Source organism: Balearica regulorum, chromosome 4 (genome assembly GCF_011004875.1).
Source record: "Balearica regulorum gibbericeps isolate bBalReg1 chromosome 4, bBalReg1.pri, whole genome shotgun sequence".
NCBI lineage: Eukaryota > Metazoa > Chordata > Aves > Gruiformes > Gruidae > Balearica > Balearica regulorum.
Genome location: NC_046187.1, coordinates 65,947,169 through 65,969,694, shown reverse-complemented (window position 1 = coordinate 65,969,694; position 22,526 = coordinate 65,947,169). Strand labels below are relative to the sequence as shown.

At 40.9% G+C, this 22,526-nt stretch overlaps 1 protein-coding gene and 1 long non-coding RNA gene across 4 annotated transcripts in view; one reads left to right on the top strand and one right to left on the bottom strand.

Annotated features, from left to right (window-relative positions):
* Positions 1-1,789: 1,789 nt before the first annotated feature.
* LOC142601774 (uncharacterized) lies at positions 1,790-3,490 on the bottom strand. The gene is made up of 2 exons (XR_012835395.1): positions 3,351-3,490; positions 1,790-2,317 (listed from the first exon to the last, which is right to left on the bottom strand). It is a non-coding gene; the product is annotated as an uncharacterized LOC142601774 (long non-coding RNA).
* Positions 2,054-22,526, top strand: part of CPEB2 (cytoplasmic polyadenylation element binding protein 2) — a 55,287-nt gene continuing 34,814 nt past the window's right edge. For all 3 annotated transcript variants that reach the window (XM_075752465.1, XM_075752464.1, XM_075752466.1), the window contains exons 1-3: positions 2,054-3,478; positions 6,347-6,625; positions 17,235-17,325. In XM_075752465.1, the coding sequence (XP_075608580.1) occupies positions 2,054-3,478; positions 6,347-6,625; positions 17,235-17,325 (1,795 nt within the window). The remainder of the gene's footprint in view (positions 3,479-6,346; positions 6,626-17,234; positions 17,326-22,526) is intronic.

The window sequence follows — 22,526 nt, the reverse complement described above, 5'->3', positions numbered from 1 at the left end:
GATGGCATGGATACCCAAAGACACACACCATCCGTCACAGGTTCACGATCACATCAGAGATCACTGCAGATGACAAAGCAACTTTTTCCCCCCCTACATTTTACATGTATGTAACAAACACATACAGATTTAACAAATAAGAATTGTTACACTGGGTCTGTTGGCCAAATGGGAAGCAGCCATCCAGTCTCTGACAGTGGCCACTAATGGGAGCCTAGAGTACAACAGGGCAAGCACAGAATGACATTTCCCCAATGTACTCTCGCATACAATAGCCATGTATTAATTCTCTCACTGCTGAACTACAGCTTTCCCAGAGTCCAGGGGGAGCACACTTATTTTAGTCTTTTCAGGGATATCTACATCTAGAACAGCATTATATCTACAGCTGCCAGAACAAGGCACCACCAGGTGCCACCACACCTTAGTAGAGGCTTGGTCTGCGCTCTTGTGGGTCTCAGGAGCACAACGAACGCGTGGCAATGGTTCGACGACAGGTCTGGGTGGAGACAAGGGCTGACAGACTGACCCAGCTTCACCCGGGCGCTCTGACACTCCCTACTGCCCCACAACTGTGCGGGAGGCGGGCAGAGACCCCGCCCGACATCCCTTCTCAGAGGGAACAGGAGGCCACGGCTGTCACGCCCGGCCTGCCCCTCCAGCCCCACGAGGGCCGAGCAGCTGTGAGGGGACCACGAGCCCCCAGACCCGCCGGCAAGCCCCGCGGGGGGGCGAAGGACGGGGCGGGCAGGACGCACCCAGCCAGGCGGCCGCTGAGGGAACGCCGCGAGGCGGGTGCGGGGCCCTGGGTGGGACTTCCCCGGCTGAGCTTCAACAACCACCCGTCTCGTGCCGCCGCGCTCGCGCTCCACTCCCCTCCGCCCGCCCGTGGCGCGGGGCCTTGCGTCAATGCAAATGAGCGGCGAGGAGGCGGAGCACCCCGCCTCCCTGAAGGAGTGCCTGACGGGATGGCAGGCAGCGGAAGAAACCACCATGCCAGCCTCCCCCCGCACTGTCCGCGGAGATAAAAGCTGGTCGCGCCCGCTGCCACAAGACGAAATAAAATCATTTATTTCGGCTACTTCCCGCCTGAGAGTAGATACGTCGTCGAAGCCCAGTGAGTGTCTTCCTCGCCCAAAAGGCCAGCAGGTCTTCAGGGCGTTACTTAAGGTTGTCACCTCCCCTCCGCTTAAATGGTAGCGCTCACCCGGCTCGTCGGCGCCGTGCGCGCGGGCGTTGGTCAGCGCGAGCGCCCACCCCCCCGAGCAGCGCCAGAGACGGCAAAGGGGGAGCGGCTCCCGATGCGATGTATTATTCATGAGGGGGCGGACCGCCGGCTCATTACCAAGGTCGGCCGGGCGGGCAGGGGGGTGGGGGCTGTGACGTAAGTATGACGAATGTTCCGGCATTCTTAAGGGCGTTGCAGCCGGCTGCCAGCCGGCAGTGGGGGCGGGGGAGGTGGTTGGGGGGTGGACCGGCATCCGCTGTCCAAACCGGGGCTGCCTGTGGTGTGGGGGTACCGGCGGCCGGCCGGCCTCCCGCCCTCCCCGCCAGTGCCAAGCCCGGAAGCGCCCCACTTTCCCCCCGCATTACGGTGTAGCGGCTGGGGGGTCGGACGGAGGAGATACCGGGGAGCAGGGGGGCTGCTGGAGGGGAAGCGACCTGTCCGGGGGGTATTTATGATGATCTAGCGGATTACTGTGGGTGCGACTGTAGGAGGGAAGGGCCGCCCTACCGGGGGTCCCGATAGATTAGAAGGGGAAAGAAAAAAAAAAAAAAAAAGCCCTGATAGGAATAGGATTATTTATTATCGAAAGGCTCCTATATTTTAAAAACCAGCACAGCGGGGATTATGGCAAGGAAGAGGGCTTTATTCTAGAGAGTGGCTATTTTTCGGCTTATATAGTGGTTTGCGATAGGCGGGTGTTTAAACCCCCACACTCCCTCCCCCCCCCCCCCCCGAAGATTATTAATTATCTTTGTCTCTTCAGACTCCCGGGGTGGGGAGTTCACCCCTCCGCTGAGCCGGTGTCAGGGGACCCCCCTCCATTGCATGGGGGATCACAGCCTCGGGCTCCCGCAGACGGCGACCTCCGGCACCAGCCCACCGTTGGGTGTAGGAGGCGCTGGCTCCGCCGGGTCCTTCCCCTCCCTGGCAGCGGCGGCAGCCGCCTCTCGTTCCTCCTCCTCCTCCTGCCCCTTCTCACCCGCTGTAACCGGTTCCTCCGGCAGCGTGTCCGGTGGGTCGCCGCCGCCCTCTCCGTTCCCTTCGGCGGCCGCTGCTGCGCATCATCAAAACATGCAGGATGAGCTGCTCCTGGGGGTGACACAGCAGCAGCCAGGCAGCGAGAGGCTGGGCAGCAGCCCCGCATCAGGACACCCCCCTCCCGGCCACCCCTCCTCTGACTTTAAACCCAGTCTCAGCCCCCACCAGGATTTAAACAAGCAGCAACCGCAGCAGCAACAGCCGCCGCCTCCTCAGCTGAGCCAGAAGAGGAAAGAGTTTAAGCAGCAGCAGCTCAGCAGCCCAGCCCAGCTCGGCAGCAGCCACCCCCTGAATAACCACCACCCCCCAGACTATCATCACCACCCCCCTCAGCAGCAGCAGCAGTTCAGCCACCCCACTGACAAGTACCAGCAGCAGGAGCACAGGCAACAGCAGCAGCTCCAGCTCCTCAGCGCTCACCCCCCAGAGCCACCGCGGACGGGGGACTACCCGCACCACCGGCCCCTCAGCCCCGCCGAGCACAAGGGCGGCGCGGACAAGGGGGGTTCAGAGCAGCTCGCCCCTTCCTGCCAGGGGGGATCGGTGTCCACGGACCCCAATGTGGGGGTGGCCGCCGCCTCCAGCGTGAATCCGCCTCCGTCTCCTCCTCATCTGCAGGCGAGAGCCAAGCTGCCCCCCATGGAGTCCCCCCCGAACAGCCACTTGCTGGGCAGCCCCGGGAACCTCCTGCCCGGCGGGCTAGGCTCTGGCTTCAGCAGCCTGCAGAGCCCGGAGATCCCCAGCCCCCATCACCAGAGCGGGGGCGGCTCCTCCTCGGCGGCTTCCCCTCCTCCTCCGCCGCTGCCCGGCTTCGGCACCCCCTGGTCGGTGCAGACCTCGTCGCCACCTCCGCAGCAGACGCAGCAGCCTCCGGTCTCCAGCGGCGGCGGCGGCGGGCAGATCAGCGCGATACCGCCCCCGAGCCCGGAATCCGAGACCAGCTTCTACCCGGGGATCCCGTCATCGATCAACCCCGCTTTCTTCCAGAGCTTCTCGCCAGTGTCTCCTCACAACCCCTGCGCTGGGCCCTTCAGCAGCCCCTTCTCGGCCGCCGCCCCCCCGCCGCCGCCGCAGATGAATTTACCTCAGCAGCAGCAGCAGCAACAGCAGAACCGGAGATCCCCTGTGAGCCCCCAGCTCCAGCACCAACACCAGGCGGCGGCCGCCGCCGCCGCCTTCCTGCAGCAGAGAAACTCCTACAACCACCACCAGGTACCGGGCGGCGGCGGGAGGGACGGGCAGCCGCGGCGGGGCGGCAGGGAGCCCGGGCGAACCGGCTCCGGAAGGGAGACGGGGGCGAGGGGGAGCCCCGGGACGGGAGGAGGACGTAGGGATGTGAGGTGGGGGGGAGCTCCGCTCCCCTCGTTTCGCTGGTCGCGGGAGCCGGGAGGTTTCTCTCTCCCCGCTGCAGGCGCCGGGCGAGGCTGCGCGGCGGTGACAGCCCAGCGAGACGGCGGAGGCAGGGCGGGGCCCGGCCGCGGTCGCCCCGCCGCGCTCTACAGGCTAAGGGCCGCCGGTGGCCGGCGGGAGGGCACCTGCGCCCCCCGCCCGTTGCGGGCCCAGACTGGGAGGCGGCCGGCGGGGTCGGGCCGGGAGGCAGTTGGCAGCGGCCCGCCCCACGCCCGGCCGCTGCTACCCGCCCGTTCCGGGTGGCAGGTGGCGGGGCGGCCGCTTCGGCCGCGTACCCTGGGCTGTGACCGGCCCTTTTCGGTGCGCCGTCGGCTACACAGGGACGTCGTTTCTTTTCGGGATGAGAGGAGGGGGTTTCCTCTTATAAAAGAGGTTAAACGTTCCTTTTCCTGTCACGAAGGGGTTTCACCGTGAAAATATCGCCCGTGCCCCCGCGCAGTCGTCTGTAGCGAGCGCGGTGTCCCCGAACAATGAGCCTGACAGCTCCGGCCGGTACCTCTGCCCGGGAAGCCCCTTCCCCAGGCTCCAACCTGCCCTCGCAGCCCTGGGCGTGCTCGGTTGGATGGGCACAGGTCACCGAAAGTACGTTGAAATGGGAAAGCTGTCAACGTTGTCGCCTTTTCAGGGGTTTTGCCCGAAATTAGTTGAATTTGTATCCAAAGACAGCGCTGCGTTTCGGGTTACTATAGTTCTGCTACTGGTTTTAATCAAGCGACATAGCGATCCCATGTTAAAATGGAAGTTTGTCTTCCTGGAACGAAATGTTCATTGTCAGAAATCGGAGAAAAGCAGATCCACGTTAATATTACCTGATAGTGCATTATAGCCACATCTTGCTCTGATTATCTGCTCGGTTATGAAAGGCCAAAGTTATATAGGCCTCATCTCAATTTTTCTTTCATTCTAGTATTAAATCCTGTCAGTTTTAATTGGTAGCGCTGGATTTGTGAAGCATTTCTGTCAGAACTGGAATCTAACGTGAAGTGTGCCTGCCCAAGAACCGATTTGGATGCACCTTGATTAGGTGCTAGTTGTCCTTAACGTCTATAATAATGCGCTTCAAACAAATTCCAAAGCAATTCTCCAACAGTGAGGTGTACAGGAATTTTCTCTCAGTTACAAGTTGTAGGTAAACTTAAACAGTGCCATGACAGCACAGCTAGCAATATTAGAGGCTTGTTAACATTTGGCATTATCTCTTAAGGTTTGTTTCACAATAGAGTGCCTGCCTCTCCCAAAATTCCAACCAAAGTATTCAAGTTTTACAACATAATTATCTCTAATTATATAGAATGGGATGTTTTCCTGATTACTTGACCAAAAATGGCTTTATTGGGATTTTTGTTTGTTTTCGGGGGGGGGGGGGGGGCAGGTGGGTGGATGGATGGATGGATGGGGGGGTGTTGTTATAATTTTGTTTTTCTGTCTTCAGAAAGTTCTGTTTTATTTAATACATAACGTATTAACATGCTTTAAAATTTTAAGTTATTAGAATTACAAGCTGAGGGTTGCTTGCAGCCAAGCTTAGAGATAAAAGTACCTCATTTTGACTTCACAGAAGAACTGAATTTAGAATATACACACACACACACACCCCCCATTTCTGTTTGAGAAAACGCCTTTCCAAGAACACTCAGCTTTGAGAACACCAAAGATAAATACTGTTCTTTACTGTCGGTCAGGCTCAGTGGGTCCACCTCTTGGTAGTATGACAACCACTATAGGTCACACTTTAGCACAAGTTGTGGCTTAGGAATAAAAACTTACCGTCCTGTAAAATCTTCCCTCTAAAAACTGCTTACATTTTCATATTAAGGAATCTAGTGCACTTGTTAGATACAGAAATATTTTATAGTACATCTAAATAATAATAAAAAAAAAATTCTGAAGAAGCCCCCCAGATTCCAGCCTGCAGAATTCCACAGATAGTCCTGTTCATTACTCCAGAAATACTTGAGCAGTGGCTTCAGAATACTGCATTTTAATGTGGAAATGTTAAGATAGCTCCTCCAAACAGATTCTCTGTACAGTAATCGGTGCTCTTCTTGCTCTTATATGGTAATACTGAGTGATACTCAAAATACTCAGGGAAAAATCAATCTGCCATCTGAATTTTAATTTTTAAATTTCTACTCACTGTAGTGAAATACTACTACTCACTGAGTAGAAATAATTATTATTAGTAGAATAATAATTATTTTTTTATCTCAATTTTTAAAATTGACCTGTTTGAAATTCTTGTGTTATTTTTCCGGAGATCTCGCTATATAATACCAAATAAAGTACGATTAAATAGTCTCAGGGTTTTTTGTAACACGGTTTTACACCCTGGAATTGTCTTCTGCATAGCTTTAAAGAATGCTACCAATTACTAAAATGGTAATCTAAATTGCTTGCACAAGTACTGCAGGTTTTTGGGGGGGTGAATGAGGGAGTGGGAATTACAATTCTTTTTATGATGCTGTGCTAAGTTTTCTTCTTTGCCTCAGTAATGAATTTATATGTTATCAGGAAAGAGTTGCTTATAGAAGTGTCTGCGCATTGATTGCTTGGTGGCTGGTTGCTTGGGGTTTTTGTGTTTTGTTGCTGGTTGTTGATTTTTTTAAATTTTCAAAGTAGAAAAACATTTCAAGTATTTTCAAAATAATATAAATGAATCTTTGTTTTTAGCCTCTTCTGAAGCAGTCGCCCTGGAGCAATCAGAGTAGCGGCTGGAGCACAGGAAATATATCCTGGGGAGGAATGCATGGCAGAGACCATCGTAGAACTGGAAACATGGGAATTCCAGGAACTATGAACCAGATCTCTCCTTTGAAGAAGCCCTTTTCTGGTAATGTCATAGCTCCTCCTAAATTTACTCGCTCCACTCCATCACTGACACCAAAATCGTGGATTGAAGATAATGTTTTCCGAACCGACAACAACAGTAATACTCTTCTTCCTTTGCAGGTAAGGATGGCATGTAACTGATGTGTTCATAGGCTTATGTAGCATTTTGGCATCATTCATTTTAAAGGAAAAGTAAACAGCCCTGATAGTTGGTTTGAAAATTGTGTATTTCTGTATTACTTTTAGTCCTAAATTGCAACTAACCCCAGCGTTTCCAATGTATTCCGCAATATATGATTCTTATGGTTTATTAAGAGTATTGACTGTCAAGAAAGATAGAAACTGTAGCTGTTGATGCAGCAATAGAGCAAAATATGTTTAATCCAGCAAGTATTTTCCATTCATATTCTTATAAATCCCTTTAAAACTCAGGATTTTTTTGTTCATTGTCCTTGCAAATAGGTTTTCCTTACTTTTGTAGATGGCTCTGAGTATTTGTCATGTTTCTTTTACTGGTACTCTAGGCTGACATTCCCATGTCAGTGAGATTTTTTTCCTTCACATTCTAGCAACTCTTATATTTTGGCTGGAAGCCCTGTGATATAGAAGTATTAAACAGGAAGATGTGTCTTAGAACTAAAGATCGGGGTTCACCTCCTGAATTTTGCAAGTGACATCTCAGGTGACTTTAGGTAAACCACTTAACTCCAGCCTCAGTTATCTGTTGGTAAAATATTATTTTTCCCATTCCTGACTGTATTCACTTAGTCCTAACACTTCTTGTTAGCAGAGACCTTTATTATTTTCAATCCCAATCTCAGTTGTCATTCTCACAATTTCTAGTTTTTGCATGTGTTTTTTTTTAAGTTACAAAAAAAGCTTGGACAATTTATTATAGAAACCATGCATTCTAAAACTGAAAGCAGATTATTCCATTAATTCTGTACATTCTTTAATTTTTGTTATGCCTGTGTCAGCTTCGTTTTTTGTCTCACACTAAGCTACTATATTCTAGCAAAAGCAAAAAAGATAATATGCAGAGAAAATAATTAGAATGCTTCTTTATCTCCACATAAGTCTACTATAGTTGGGTTTTGTTAGGTTTCACACAGAGTAACTTAGTTTAATTTGTCATAATTGTGACCATATTTGAGTTTGTACAGCTGTATTTGCATCAGTTAGCAAGCTAATCCTTACGTAGCTGTAATAGTGGCAAACGGGTGCTCCCTAGGCCCAGATTTCCCACTAGAGTTCCTCTTTTTCTTACCATATTGCTGGTGGAGTTCCATTTGGGACAAGAGGCCACATCCCAGCTCTATCCAGGCGAGCTCTGATACCTGCAGTATTCTTGAGGCTAATGGTGGCTTTTGGACATACCTAAATTCTGCTCCAAGTGTATGCATTGGACCTGAAAACTTAAGAGGATTTGCCTGTACTATGAAGACTTGTTCCATTAAGTAGCCTTACTGGCTGGAATATCATAGTTGAATAATTTTTGTGGGGGTGGGAAGATGGGGTGGAAAAAAGGTGCCATTCTTTATGTATTCAACCTGATCTGTTAAGGAAAACAGATTAGATAGGTAACGCTTTGTGGTGGAGGACTCCAGGAATAGTTGAAAGTAAATACTGAAATGTCTCCTTGAAGATGTTAGCCTAAGGACCAGGCTTGAAAATATTAATGCTGTCATTTTTTGAAACTGCAGTGATGTATACATTGGAATTAATAGGCAGCTAAGCACAAGTTCTGAATATATTTACTCATTCAATATGCCTTACAAGTCAGTATGACTATTACTTGGAACTTTTAGAAGCTTCTACAGCGGTCACCTAATACAAATGAACTCATTTTATGTCTAAACAAAAGTTTAGTGCATTCAAACTATAATCTAAATAATTTCTGTCTAGTAGGGTAGGAAAAAAAAAATCCTTCCAATTAAATTTTATAATAAATTACATTAATGTTTTCATTTGGGAGGGTTTTGGTTTTTTTTTTTTTTGGAGAGTGTCAAAGTGAAAAGGTATGCTTAACTGTTGTTCTTACCTGTAAGCACCAGAGCCACAAATTAAATAGACCTGTCTGACTATATGCTGTAGATCTACCTGTACTTAAATCTCCCTGACGTGTATATAGTTGCAGAACACAATAAAAATAATCCTCTTTGAAGGGTTGCACTGTTATCTACTGCTATTGTGGAAACACTAGATGTTTCCATAAATTACTGAAATCATGTTCTTATTTTTCAGTTATTATACTATTGTTATATGGTTAATTCCTTGTGATGACTGTTACATTTTGCAAGTCATATTGAAAAAGTTATAGAGCCTTGTAGCTCGTGGTTCTTTTCATCAGGACTTGTGTTGGCAATTGCGATGCTGTCAAACACCCATCTTGCTAATTTGTACTATGCTTGTCTCCTTCCATAAAAGGCTGAGGTATTTAGATTGAGGATTCTTAAAGATACAGTAGCAATTTCAGAAGATATGCAAAAAAAGCAATAATTAACTTTTGTGCCATTTGGAAAGTCTTGCACAAAAGCATTTGTGTGTACATAGAAGTTACCTATTTCTTGCAAGCTTCCACAGAGCAAACGCATCTTAGCGTGCATGTTGAATAAATACTGCATCATTCAGTTTTGAAGAATACTTTTCTGCATGATCACGCATCTTTGTTTTAACTGTCGTAATAATTTTGTATGACAGGGAACAAGGCATCTCTCCTCTGAACTTTAGCTAGCTCAAGCTTAGCAAATGAAAACAGCTTAGAAAAGCCAGTGTCCTAACTGACTAACGTTCTGTAGATCATTAATGTTCTGCTAGCATTTTTTAAAATGCTGTATATTTTTTTGCTAAGTCTGAATGGCATTCAGCAGTGTCAGCTACTCATCCAGTTTCTGTAAAACATGTACCTGACACAAACAAGATAAGCCACAGAGGAATCGTATACAATTTCGAAGCTTTTCCCTTCCATGAAACTTCTTTATTTTTTTTACATTTGCATTGATGGATGGTCCCTAGTATAGAACTGGCATCAATTCTGATGAAAATAATGTTTCTTGGCATTAAACTAATATACCAGTGACAATGAATGTCATTACTGATAGCTGAATAAGTAATTATGTCTATTACTTAAAGGGATGAAAGCAGATTTTCCGTACTTCATCGTTAAAACTGAAACATATCCCACATGAAGTTGAATTCACAGTGGCTCAATTAGTTACAGTAAAGCTGCTTTTGCTTACAGTGGTTATGAAGGACGTGTCTCAGGGGAATTTTCCAAAGTTGAAGAGGTTTTGTTTTTAAATAAAAGTAGTTAAACATTATGGCAACATCGATTTAAATGTAAGCAAATTAAGCCAATAGCCAGGTTTTTCTTATGTGACTTGCTTTTTTTTTTCCCCTCAGGTTTTTAAGATAATACAAACTACATCAGTTAAAGTTATTTCATAGACAAAATTGTCTGCAAGTTTAAGTTCTGCCACACTGCTTGCACCATTATAGGTACTTCATATAGGGAAGGGATTGTTGCCTTGTACTGGAATCATTAAGGAACAATCAGAAATCTTGTCAGGTATTCACATCATCTAACTTAAGCATTTAATTGAGAAGCCTATTTCTCTCTCCTTAGAGAGAATCTAGGCTCCTTATTTAGATAATCTAATTCTCTGGAAGAACATACCTGGCACTACTGACCGCATACAGCCCCTGGGATACCAGTTTAGGCACTTACGTTGCATTTTAAGAAGTCAGACAATATGAATATTCTCTCTTATTCCCTGATCTCAAGTAACAACAACAACAAAAAATTACTATAGGGTGCAAAGCTAAAAATACATTTTGAACCTCAGACACTGGGGTTTTTCCCCCAAAAAAACATGCTTCAGGCATTTCTGTGGCTAAAACGCAAGTACAGAAATCAGTGTTTTGTATATTGATTTTTTCATTTACATTCCTTGCATGAGAAAAATAACCATTTTTTAAAAAAAATTAAAAATGGCAGTGTCTAATCCTATTTTAATTGCAAGCTTAATGTTTCTGAATATCTTGCAAATAAGCTTACTAAAACCTATTACAACAGTTTAATAATACACTTAAGGTCATACATTTCAATGTTTAACTATTTTCATTCTAATAAAAACACTGCATTATATTAATATGAACTTAGTTTCTGTGTCTCTCTTGAGTTAAGGAAATACATTGCATGTCTGGGTGTTTTTCACCTTGATTTGTCCTTCCTGTTTGCTCAAACAGTACGTGCAATGCTTGTGGTCCTAAAAGCTGAGGTTTGTTTATTCTACATTTGAATATAGCTCTCCAGTTGGAGATTTGTATGGTAAGGTACTATCTGTCACAAATGTAGATTTTTTTTCTTTTTTCTATTTATTTTTGAAATGTGCTAAAACTTTCAAAGAAAATACACAAAGCAAAATGAGTTTTAAGATTATATGTCTCAACCGGTGTTAGTTTTAGATATTTAATTTGAACTGCTGCATGTTGCTTCTGTCTTAGAATCACTTCCATTCAGACGGTTTCAGATTCTCAGGATGAGTGTTTTAGTACAGTTTAATAGATGTATCTTAACAGTTTAAATGGCTAATGTAGATGATACACATACCAGTCAGTATGAGATGAAGAACAAGTTGCTAAATTTGGGTTCTTAATGCCATATTTAGCCTCCTAAATAGGTGGCCTGTTTCTTCAGAAGTGCTGAGTGTTTGGCAGCTCATGTTAAACTGAAGACATTGGGAGTATCTAGCTGCTAAGTTCTCTTAGTCTTCAGACTAGTTCAATTGTCCAAACACTGATTTATAACCCAGGCTTTACCAGTTTATTTTTACTAAGGCAATACCTGCAACAGAACAGTGTCTTCAGTATCTTTAATGCGGTAGTTTGATTACCTGCGGCTGATGAAATAACATACGAAACCAGATACTTGTGTCTCAGGACTGTACTGGGGCTATCTCTAACTGGAGAAAACTGTCTGCTGCCATACTTTTAACTTCAGGATCAAGACCTCTGAGTAAATAATATTGGGAGCTGCACAGATGAACGATTCAAAGGAATTAATTAGCGTGAAGTTTGTGGGGCTTACCATACAAATATTTGCATTACTTTTTATGAACTAAGAATTCTCTCCTACTGTTAAAATTTCCTTCAGTTATACAGTTTATTCTATTAATGCAAGTCAAAATCAGAGTTAGGAAAATTCAACAAAATATTTAGCAGCCGTGATAGTATAGCAATGACATATACGCTACTTGGCGTATCTCACCTCATTCTGTCTGCTTAACCACATTTGTTCTCAAAGTTAAAATGAATACATTCTCACCTAAGATCTATCCAAAAGTACATATACCATATGGTCTGATGTATTTTCATTTAAGTAGTTCAGACTATATAGATATTTCTAGATGTGGGAGGGTTGTGTATGTAGGGGGTAAAAAAAAAAAATCACAAAACCAAAACAACAAAAAAACCCCAAAAGAAACCAAAACTTGAATAACACCTTCCCCTTCAAATGTCTTAATTGTTCCTTTAGTTATTTTGTTGAAGCTATTAATAAACAAGTGTTCTAGATTTGCCCCATAAGTCAATCTTGCCAAGCCTTTAATGATCTCCATAATGTGTCTGGTTTGTTTCCAGTTTATGAATGTGTATTTTTGAGCTGAAGTATTCCAGTATGGATACAGTACATGCTCTTGGGATTTTTTGTTTTATGTTGTTGGGAAGTAGGCGTGTCTTTGCCTGTTCTTGGTGCATTTTAGGCTCAGTTTAGCTAGCTTACAGAGCTGATGGTGTCATTTCAACTTCAAAACACTTTTGTTGTCAGGTTGACCATTCACAAATGTCTACCAGATATTATAGTTCATCTTTACCACTAATGACACCATGGAAAGTAACCAAGCAATTTCATGTGTCTACTTTAAGCCTTCCTCCTTGCTTTTTTTTATAGAGCTAAAATTGCAGTTGTCGTAGGTTTTCATATTACATTTCTCATTTACACTAGTTACGGTTTCAACAAGAGGCTTATGATTATAGTATGTCCTCACTAAAATGAGAATGACTTGATGTTTAGATGTTAGCAAAGATGATATTTTAGAATATATAATGTACTTAATTGTTAGGTTATTACTGCTAACATTACACTGAATACTATATTCAAGAACTTTTAAGTCTGTGAATATTATTAAATCAGCTGTCACTTTCTGGTCTTAGAACACATTTTTATTCAGGTCAGTTTTAAGGTGAAAAAATGGAACCGTTAACACTTTCATTTGGGAAGTGATTTAAAAGAAGTTTTTTTAACTGAGCTTTTAAAAAATTCAGTTAATTCAGCAAGGTCAAAGCTACAGTCTGTTTTGCAGCCAGCTAAGACCATACTTGAAACTGAGTGGAAGCTTTATGACTTTTGAGTTGTTTCCAGCCCCCATCGGATGGTGTTACACTTCTTCAGACTATGGAAGGATGTGTAAAGGAGCATATTTTAAAGATACCTGCATTTACTGAATTTAATACCTATGTTAGAAGTCTAGTGTTTTACTTCAAGTAGTCCTACAGGTCAGTAGTTTAAAGCATGTGTCCAAAATTCAAAGTTATTTAACTTCTTAACTATGAACATCTATTTTTAGTGTTTGTGGTTAAAGATTAGCAAAGTTGTATTCACTGTTTAATACTTTCTGTCCTCGTATTTCCTTTATGCATAAATGACAATATATAAGCTTTGAGATGTGACTGCACTGAGTTTCTGCAAGTGCTCAATCAGAATCTTTGCATAAATTGCATGGATATATTTAGAAGTTCCAAATAGATTGTGCTGAGAAAAATGATTTGTCCAACAATTTAGTGTTGAAACTTGCTCTTCAGAGAAAGCTGCCCTCCTATTCATTTCACCTTTAGACGTATGGGGGGAGGACTTTTGAAATGTGCATTCTGTAGAAGGATTTTGCATGACATCGTCAAAAAGTCCTTCTAGCACTAACTGTATTCTATGGGTAGGATACCTCATGATTTTTCTTTATTGTGTAATTTTTTAAAAATTCAGACATAATTATCACTTTTCTGTAAACTTTCTTACATAGTCTTAACTTTTAAGTTGATGCGACAATTTGTCACTTAGCCACACACCTCTGAATCTGTAGGCAGTTATACCAAAACCACATTTTCAATTCTTCCGTGTATGAACGCAGTTGTGATTCTGGTATTGGAAAGGTAGGTCAAGCAGGATTCAAATGTTTATACAGTTAAATAAAAAGTTACTGTGAGAATTTGTAGTGCTTGGGAGAAGTTATTTATCGGTTCTGGGGGAAAAAAACCCGTAGCTTTTGTGTTGTGACATTCCAATGAGATATGGACCTTCTGACAGAGCAAGAGTTCGTTTACTGCTTAGCACAGATGAGCCACAGAGATGAGGGAAATGTAAAATATTTTACAGGAATTCAGCCTTCACAAAAGGGACTTCTGGAGTCAGGATGATACAAAATTTGTATTAACACATACGCTTAGGTATCAATGCCTTTGTACTACTGATTACCTTCAGTTTCATTATTTCAACACGGTTGATAAGCAGTTATCTTCTAAAACAACCTGGAACTACTTTTAAACCAACATGGAAACAGTCCCAAGAATTAGAACTATTTCCACGCACATGGAAAACTATCTAAAACAATCATGTTCAGAGGTAGTACTTTTCCAGCTTGTCCTAAAGACTGAGGAAAATCAACAGTGGAAGTTTTCTGACTGAATAGAGCATGCTGTAGTAGAACTGTCCCCTTTCAAACTGTTGTGGAGGTTTTTTCTACTGCAGAACTTTCTAGAAAGTCTTTGCTGATGTAACCTACGTTACAATACTTCTAAATTTTGCTTTGAAATGAAAGCTGCATATTTGTGTAGATGATAACTGATCTCTTTAAAGATATGATGTACATATTTGGGAAGCACAAAGCAGTGTTTTAGCATTATAAAGCCTAGTTGCACAAATATTTAAAATTAACCTTGTACCCAAAGAATTACTTACTCCTTTTGAGATAGTTAAATTTCAGATAATGTTGCTTTATAGTGTGTAGTTCATTAGTGTGAATTGGAATAGATGTTAAAAGAAGCTCTGATTACCTAGATATTCCCACACTCACAAGTGGGTAGTGAGATAGCAGAATGCAATTCACTTTAAATCCTGCTTTACTGTATTCACAACATTTTTATATTGTATGTTGCGTGCTTATTGCATGTTTCCACTGCCAGAACTGAAGTAATACAATTCAAAGAAACAAACCTCTTTTTTTAGCTTTATAGACTTGAACTTTCTAAGGCGTAAAGAAGATGGGAAAAGTTTATTTCTTGTGCTTCCAGCAGTGCAAGACCTTTCACTTTGGATACACAGAACTTGCAAAACAGAATGATGCAAGGGTGAAGTTACAGTCATTGCATCATGTCAGCCAGTGGAGCAGTTTACAAATGAATCACAACTGCTTGTTTGTATGTTTTCCGTTTCTCTATGAGATCCAGGACCAAGTGGGCCAGTTTTAAGAATTAACCATGATTACAGGCTTTCTCACAGGCTTCTGCTCTCCAGAGCAAAGTTAAGTCTATAGTAACAACCATTTGCCAGGTAGTCATGTGTTACCTCAACATATATATATAAAAATGATTAAAAAAAAAAAAGAAAATCTTTAGTGAACCTGTAACAAAGATAGTCTTACATGTACAATCCAGTTTTTACCAATACTAGTTCTTTTACCCTAGCAGCTACAGAGGTAGCAAAGCGTGTTTACTGTTTACTCAGCGTAGGTTTTTGCAAGAGCACTTGACTACCTACCAAGTACTGACATCAGCTGAATTTAAGACTTCATTAAAAATTCCAATGACATATTTTCTGACTGCTAGGGGACAGTAGTGAACAGATCCAGCTTTGTCACAGCTCACACCTTCTATACAAAGCAAGTTTGCTATGGTAAGCAGGTTCTTTTCATTGTGCTATTGAGAAACAAACCCGCAGGGATATGGAAGCAGATTAGTCACTTCAGTTTCATTCTGCTGCTTCTCAGGACAGCTAGAGAACTGAATGAAAGCCAACCAGTTCCAAAATAAGGCTGCTGTGAACTAAAATAGTACTGGCGACTTGTTGGCACTCAAACTGGGTTGAAGATCACCTTGCAAAGTGTCAGTAGCATTAGGTCTGGGACATGGCAGGAGACAAGAGAAAACCTACTTTTTAAAGTTATCATTAAAATTATCTAAGGGCTTCCAAAAAGAGAGTAAAGGATCCAATCAAATGAGCATGGCAGATTGCTTACCCAACAGGAAGCCGTTAGTCTTTATAGTTGTTTAGAGGGGGAGTAGATCTGAAAAAAAGACTTCTTTCTCTGCATCCCAATGTTGTATCAAGTTGACTAAACTTTCTAAGAAAGATGAAAGCAAAATCTAAGTTTCATCATGGCTTGTTTTGCAAAGCTGTTGATAAGTCACAGTTTCTGACTCATAGAAAACCTGTATTTCAAAGCTTGCTTTTTCACTCCTCAAACATGAACAATACCTGCTTGCTGAGGGACGTAGTTTGAAATTAAGCTATGTTCTGCTGAACTGTCACGGCAAGTCACAGTGAGCACGGATTAGATACCTTCTTGTCCCTGTTATATATGTACTAAGTGGATGGCTGCATCTTTAGTGAATTTTAATGGTCATGGGATGTGTGGTGTATTTCATCCTACTCTGTTGGATTACTACAGAGCACCCAGACAGAAAACAACAGTACAATTAAGGCATGATTATAGGATTCCTTTAAGTGCAGTACGGTCCAGCCAGAAGCCTTGCAAGTAGAAGAGACTGAGGTTTTACACAAACTATTTTCAGTCTCTGAGGGAATCCCAGAAAGCCCAAAGAAATTATAAGTCATCTTTTTTCTGTTTCTGTAACATAGGGGTATTAGAAAACATGGGAGAAAATGTCTTAGTTGAGCATAAAATAAGTGAAAATATTTATGATTTATTACAATAAGTTTTATTACCTTCAGTGAAAATATTTGTAAGACATTCTGGTAATTATTCTTAATCTTCACGTGCAAAAAATTGTTCCCCGTAAGGCTGATAATCTATTAGTAAGCTTTGTGACATTTTCTTTTCATAGTTTAGCTTTAATTTTCCAACCTTTAACTACTGAGTTCTGACCATTTGTAACTCAAGTATTTGTATGCAGAGGGTCTCAGATTAATCAGCCAGAAGCCAGGAAGCGCAGTTTCGGCAGGGGGCTGAGGGCCCATATGAGGTACTTAGCCAAGCACCAAGAAAATGCTTTCTTTCATATGAGGTGACTGTCCTTCTTGTCCTGTAGTTCCTCGCCTTACTCACTATTTAACTTCTGCGTGAAATGAAATTGAGCTCTTACAGGCGTTAGTCTCCCTCATTAAACAGTCTAATGCTTAACTCTGCAGTGGATCACTAGAACTGATTCAAGCAGTTCTTCTGAAGGGAACAGGCAATCACAGGTTATCAAAGTGCATACACAAAAGAGTTCTTCACAGCCCATCTCTAATTTTATATTTGGATGCTATTAAACTTACTGCTAATAAAATCAGGTCTTACTGTTAATAAATTCAGGTATCTTAAACTATTGTATCATTGTCCATCTCCAGAGTGTCTGAGCATACAGCCTTTAGAAGGCACCTTTGTCTTCCTATCAAGTTTCCTGTTAAAAAGTACAGAATTTGTATACCGATACTAAGGATTTTGTTCTCTTTTAGGATCGAAATAGAATGTATGACAGTCTGAATATGCACTCTTTGGAAAACTCCCTTATTGACATTATGAGAGCAGAGCATGATCCACTTAAAGGTATGTTGTTATGCTAAATAAAGAAAAAAGGGTCATCCATTCTGCATATTTGAATTACTACTGATTGCTAATTTAGATTCTAGGTTCATACTAAAATAGCAAATTAATTATTTTCTCAACTCACATGAAAGGTCAATCTCAAGCTGTATTTTATGGAAAACATTGGTTTACAGTTGTTTAAAACTTAAGCTTTAGTGTCTTCATAGGTGTTTCTCCCTCTTCTCTCCATCCTTCCTTCCTTTCCTCCAAGAAATTCATAGTTAATTTGAAATATACTTGTCTGCTGTAGGAAATTCTACCTCAGTTTGTGAAGACACACTGTTCTGTTAGAGGTAGCCAAAAAAAGGGTGGGAGGGAAATCAAACTGCTACCAGTGTTAGCTGGTTAATTTTCCCTTTCTTTGTAGTGGAAGCTGAAAAGAAAATTAAGTCCACTGATAAATTCAGGTTTTGTCCTTTCAAATATTTTTTTCAAAGCTCCTGGAGAATAATAATGCATCTAATTGTCCAGTTTCTGTTTGCCTGACGAAATCCAGAAATACACTTGGCTTTAGAATGCTGGTTCCTCTTACCTTCCGGGCTCTGTTCAAATCATTTGGCCACAGCAGTAAGCATATAGCTAATATTTGTGGGCTTCAATTTTAACTTCTCTATTCGCTGTACATTAACTCACTCTTTTGAATTCTGTTTTTCCATACTTATTCTCAGGTGGCGTTTACTGTTGAACCTTGGGGCAGGGATCCCAAGCCATTTTATTTGGCCTGATCAAATATTACTTCATTTGCGGTGTTATAATTAGACTAACACAATCTAACTTTAAAATTACCCAAGACTCAGACTTGCTTTGCAGAAATTAAGTCTCAGTATTGAAGCCATTGAAAAAATTAAAAATTTTAAAAAAATCTTTCTTTTTATATCATTGTTTACTCCCATCCATTCTCCATTTCTAGAGGCTCCTAGACTTCTATATATATTACATTAGGACATAAAGGCATGTATTCTCCTAATTTGAAAGACACTTTGCTAGAGTCTGCTCATGGTTCTCTTAAGATCTATAATCAATTGGAGATTGTAGTATTCTGATAGCTTGTAATAGTATTGTAAGATTTACAATGTAAAGCCAAAATTTTGGGGGGGTTATTCAAGCTGAAAGTCTCTACAAAGCATCAGTAAGTAGGTAGCATTTAGTTACGCAGTTGATTTTCCTCCTCTTTAGAGTGGAAGCTGAGATTAAATTTTCTTAGATGGTCTTATATCTGAGTTCCTGTTTCTTACTGCCTACAGAGAATTAATTACAATTTTACCAATTTCATCATTTAAGGCCATTATTACATTCAGTTTCTGTCTACTCTGCATGTTTACAAAACATTACTAAGTAACACAAAGGGGTTGAAACCTGTGAACAGTTAGGCCAGTGGTAACTGCTGTGGACTGAAAGCATATGTAGGTCATCAAAGACAAGATAACTAGTTAGATCATCCCTGTTTCAAAGCATTGTTGCTTCAATTTACCACACTGATGTGGTGACTGATATTTCTTTGGTTATCTGAACCCAAATCTACCATCAGGAAGGATATTAAAAGGTAAAGCTACTATTAGGCATAAAATTAAAGAATGCGGATCATCTACCGCAATATACTGTCATTGGCACTTCTTACATTCCTGAAAACCAGTCAGTTTCTTCACTTTTTTCTGTGCACACTGACATGATGAATGGAAGTGGTTGCTCTGCTCCCCTTGCCATCTCGCTGTTTTTATTTCGGCTTTGTAATGCAGAAGCTTTTTCAGAGGCACAGCAAGCACAGGAAAGACCCAATTTTTATTTTTATTCATCTCTTCATATTTCATTATGATACAATAGATGAAAACTATGTATTTCCAGTCATAATTTTTCAGCGAGAATAAGCCAAGACAAAGCCTTAAGATTTTAAAGTGAATTGGGTTCATATATAGACACTTTTGAAAAACTCAGTAAAGTTTCCATAGTTATTCTGTGCTTTCCATGAGTATATGGTTTCAATCTACAGCTAAGAGATTATTTTTTTTAACAGTTTCACCATCATAGTCTTGCAGTGAAAATTTTGCAAAGTTTTATGTTTGAACTAAAACAGATGGAAGCCATAGATAGTGATGAATTCAAAGGAAATCTATTTTTTTGTTCGAGTGCCAGAGAACAATGCACATGCCAACTGAATTTAAATAGAGGAATTGCGTGCTGTTATTGAAATTGGTTAAGATTTTTTTCTCTTTGAAAGTTATTATTTCAGCTGAAACAGCTACGTTATTAACAGTAACACACGACAAGTGTTCCTTACTGACTGAAAATGGGAAGAAGAGATCACATCCTAGAATATAGCCTTTTAGTTCATCGCTACTCCTCTTCTGTTTAGTCACCATTAGTTGGCATTTCTGTAATTTCATAGCAACTTTAACTTTTTTTTTTCCTCCAAACCATGAAACACAAATTTTATTATTTCAGTCTCTCTGGCTTTCCTTTTCACCACAGAAAATCTGACATTTACTTAAGAACCCATCATATTTGCTTGCAGAATGCACAGGATTAAAAATATTAGTTATTTATTTGTTGTTCTTAGTAATTTATAACATCCTTTGTTGTAACTAAAGAATATTCTGTAACTAGAAAATATTTTTATGACAAGTTTTTAAGTAATTCTAGGCACACTAAAACAATGCGTCTTTTATATCTGACCATAGCAGTAAAATGAAAGTCCTTGGAATGTTAAGCACGTGTTTCAGATTTAGCTGCTTACACTATCTGGAGTATGACTAAGCATCTTGTCTCAGATTTTGCACAACGCAGAACAGACACTGTGTGTACTAGCTCACAGCTTTAAGTTTTGCCTTTCAAGATCCATTTTAGAAGGAAGTTAAATTTCACCCCTTTTGCTTTCATGAACTTGAAAAAACTTTATTTCAAATATGATTAACTGAAAACTAAGTTTATGCCTGCCAAAAATTTGTTTATAGATGAATAGTTTCATCTTCACTTAGACAAAGTTTAGTCATTACTAGAGACATGATCAAAATAAAGAAGTAATTTTTAGCTTTCAGTAAGATATTTTTTGAAGGTAGGTTAATAGGGAGTAGATGCTTGACTTCACTAGTCATTGCAGCAGAAATACCGATCATATTAAAACTAATCTTTCCCATGCAGCTTTCTTGAAATGCGTTTCATAATAAGACATTAAGTAATGTTTAAGATTACCCCATCCAATCAATAGAATATAGACTGAAGTTAAAATTAGTAAGAGTTAAATTAATTCATTTTTACATCATTGTTGTTAAATATCCTTTTTATTCTTCTAATAGCCCTTAAAAATATTTTGAGAGAAGAATTACAATATTGGTATATTGTAATACATGAGTATTGGTAGTATAAGTCTTTTCCAGACATACCTCTTGTGTACTTGAGCATTTTTCCCCTTCTGCTCCCCCAAATAGCCATGTTTCTTGATGTCAAGATGTAGAAAACTTGGATTCTAGACATTTCAGAAACAAAAAAGCAAATACATTTGGGCTAAAACAGTTCATGAAAAGAAAACTTAGGAGAAATGGTTATATTTTGCATGGAATATGTATTAGAATTGAGAAGCAGGTGATTTAAGGGAATTTATTATCTACTGGTTTAAACATCTTTCTATTAAAGACTATGGTAATTTCCATGTAATTTAAGGGCTTGTCTTTTGTAAGGCAAGAGTTTTGATACTGTACTCAATTTACAATTTGTTTCTGTTTCCTCACCAACTCTCTTACAGTTCTGCGAGCTAGATGTAAGGCAGAACTGAACTTGAATTAGCCATAGCTGTATTAGTGGGAGTAACAAGAAGGAATATTAACTTTATATTGCTTTTTTTTTTTTTTTTTGCAAAACAAATTTTTTTAGGAAATTTACACTTTTTTTTTATAGCTAGTAATGAAAGTAAAACACTATTATTTGGCTTATCAGTGGGGGAAAATAACTGGATGCACTTTGAAGTCTGTCTTGCTTTTTCTTGGTTTTATTTTCCCCTTAGATTGATTTAGTTGAGCTTTTCAGCTGTACACATCTTTCTTTTTAAAAGCGACTTCCTGGCACATGCTCAGTAAAGTAAAAGGAAGAGCACTGGTGACTCAGCAACACAGTACAGAAAGAACATTTTTTTCTTTGCATATGATTAGTTTTGTTTTCAAAAACCTTTGGTTTATGTTTTGTGTTATGAAGCTCTAAGGTTTAAAATTATGCAATTGCTTCCTAGAGTAATTAAAATTGTGCTTAGAAAAAAGTGTTTGGGGCTGAACAAAAAAAAAGTGTGGAAGAAAAAACTTCACTCTTAGTCATATAAAAGGCTTTGAAATTGTACATACAGATTGTTTCCTCTTTCTGTCATGGAAACTTTTTATGATAAAAGAATGTATTTAAGACTGGTAGACTCATTTGCCTAAATACATCAACTATCAGAGAGAACACATTTGGCCTCATTATGACTTACATAATTCTTACACAAGCGTTTCAAAGTGTAGTATCTAGGCTTTCTGTAACTAGGTGTTGTCCAAACATGAGCTTGTGCTGTTGTCTTTACGCTGATTCAAAAACAGAGCTTTGTGAAACTGCTGCAATCCTCAGCCAATCACTGGTCTGTTGAAGTAGTTTGGGAAAAGCTTAACTTGGAAGCTTTTTCTCTTCTCGCCAGATGTCTTGAAAAAAAGGAAGATGGGAAAGGAATTGGTGATTCTCAGTCTTTTATTCAACCATTTACGACTTTGCGGGGGGGGGGGGGCAGGGGCAGAAGGAGTAGACATGAAGTATCAAACTCGTGAAACTGTGAGTCAGCAACGTTTAAAGTGGTTGTTATATTTAAATCTATCCCAAATGTTTTAATATATGGAGATCCCTCCAACAGTTTCGTTAAACAGGAATAGAAAGTATGCATTTCCAAAAGTAGATATTAATTTGTCTTAAAATGAAAAGTGAGTAAGCACAACAACATCTGTACACTCAGAAGCAGCTTACAAAAAATTTTTAATTTCCGTTGCCCATATTAGTAACATGAGATTACAGAAATGTCGCTAAAACCAAGTTTGTTACTCTTTCCTCGTTGTTTGGATTAACAAGTCTTTTAACTGGATTTAGTGGATAAACTGGCCCACCAAAATGTATCTGCAAGCTTTTCATTTTTTTCTGTCTTTACAGAAGAGTACATT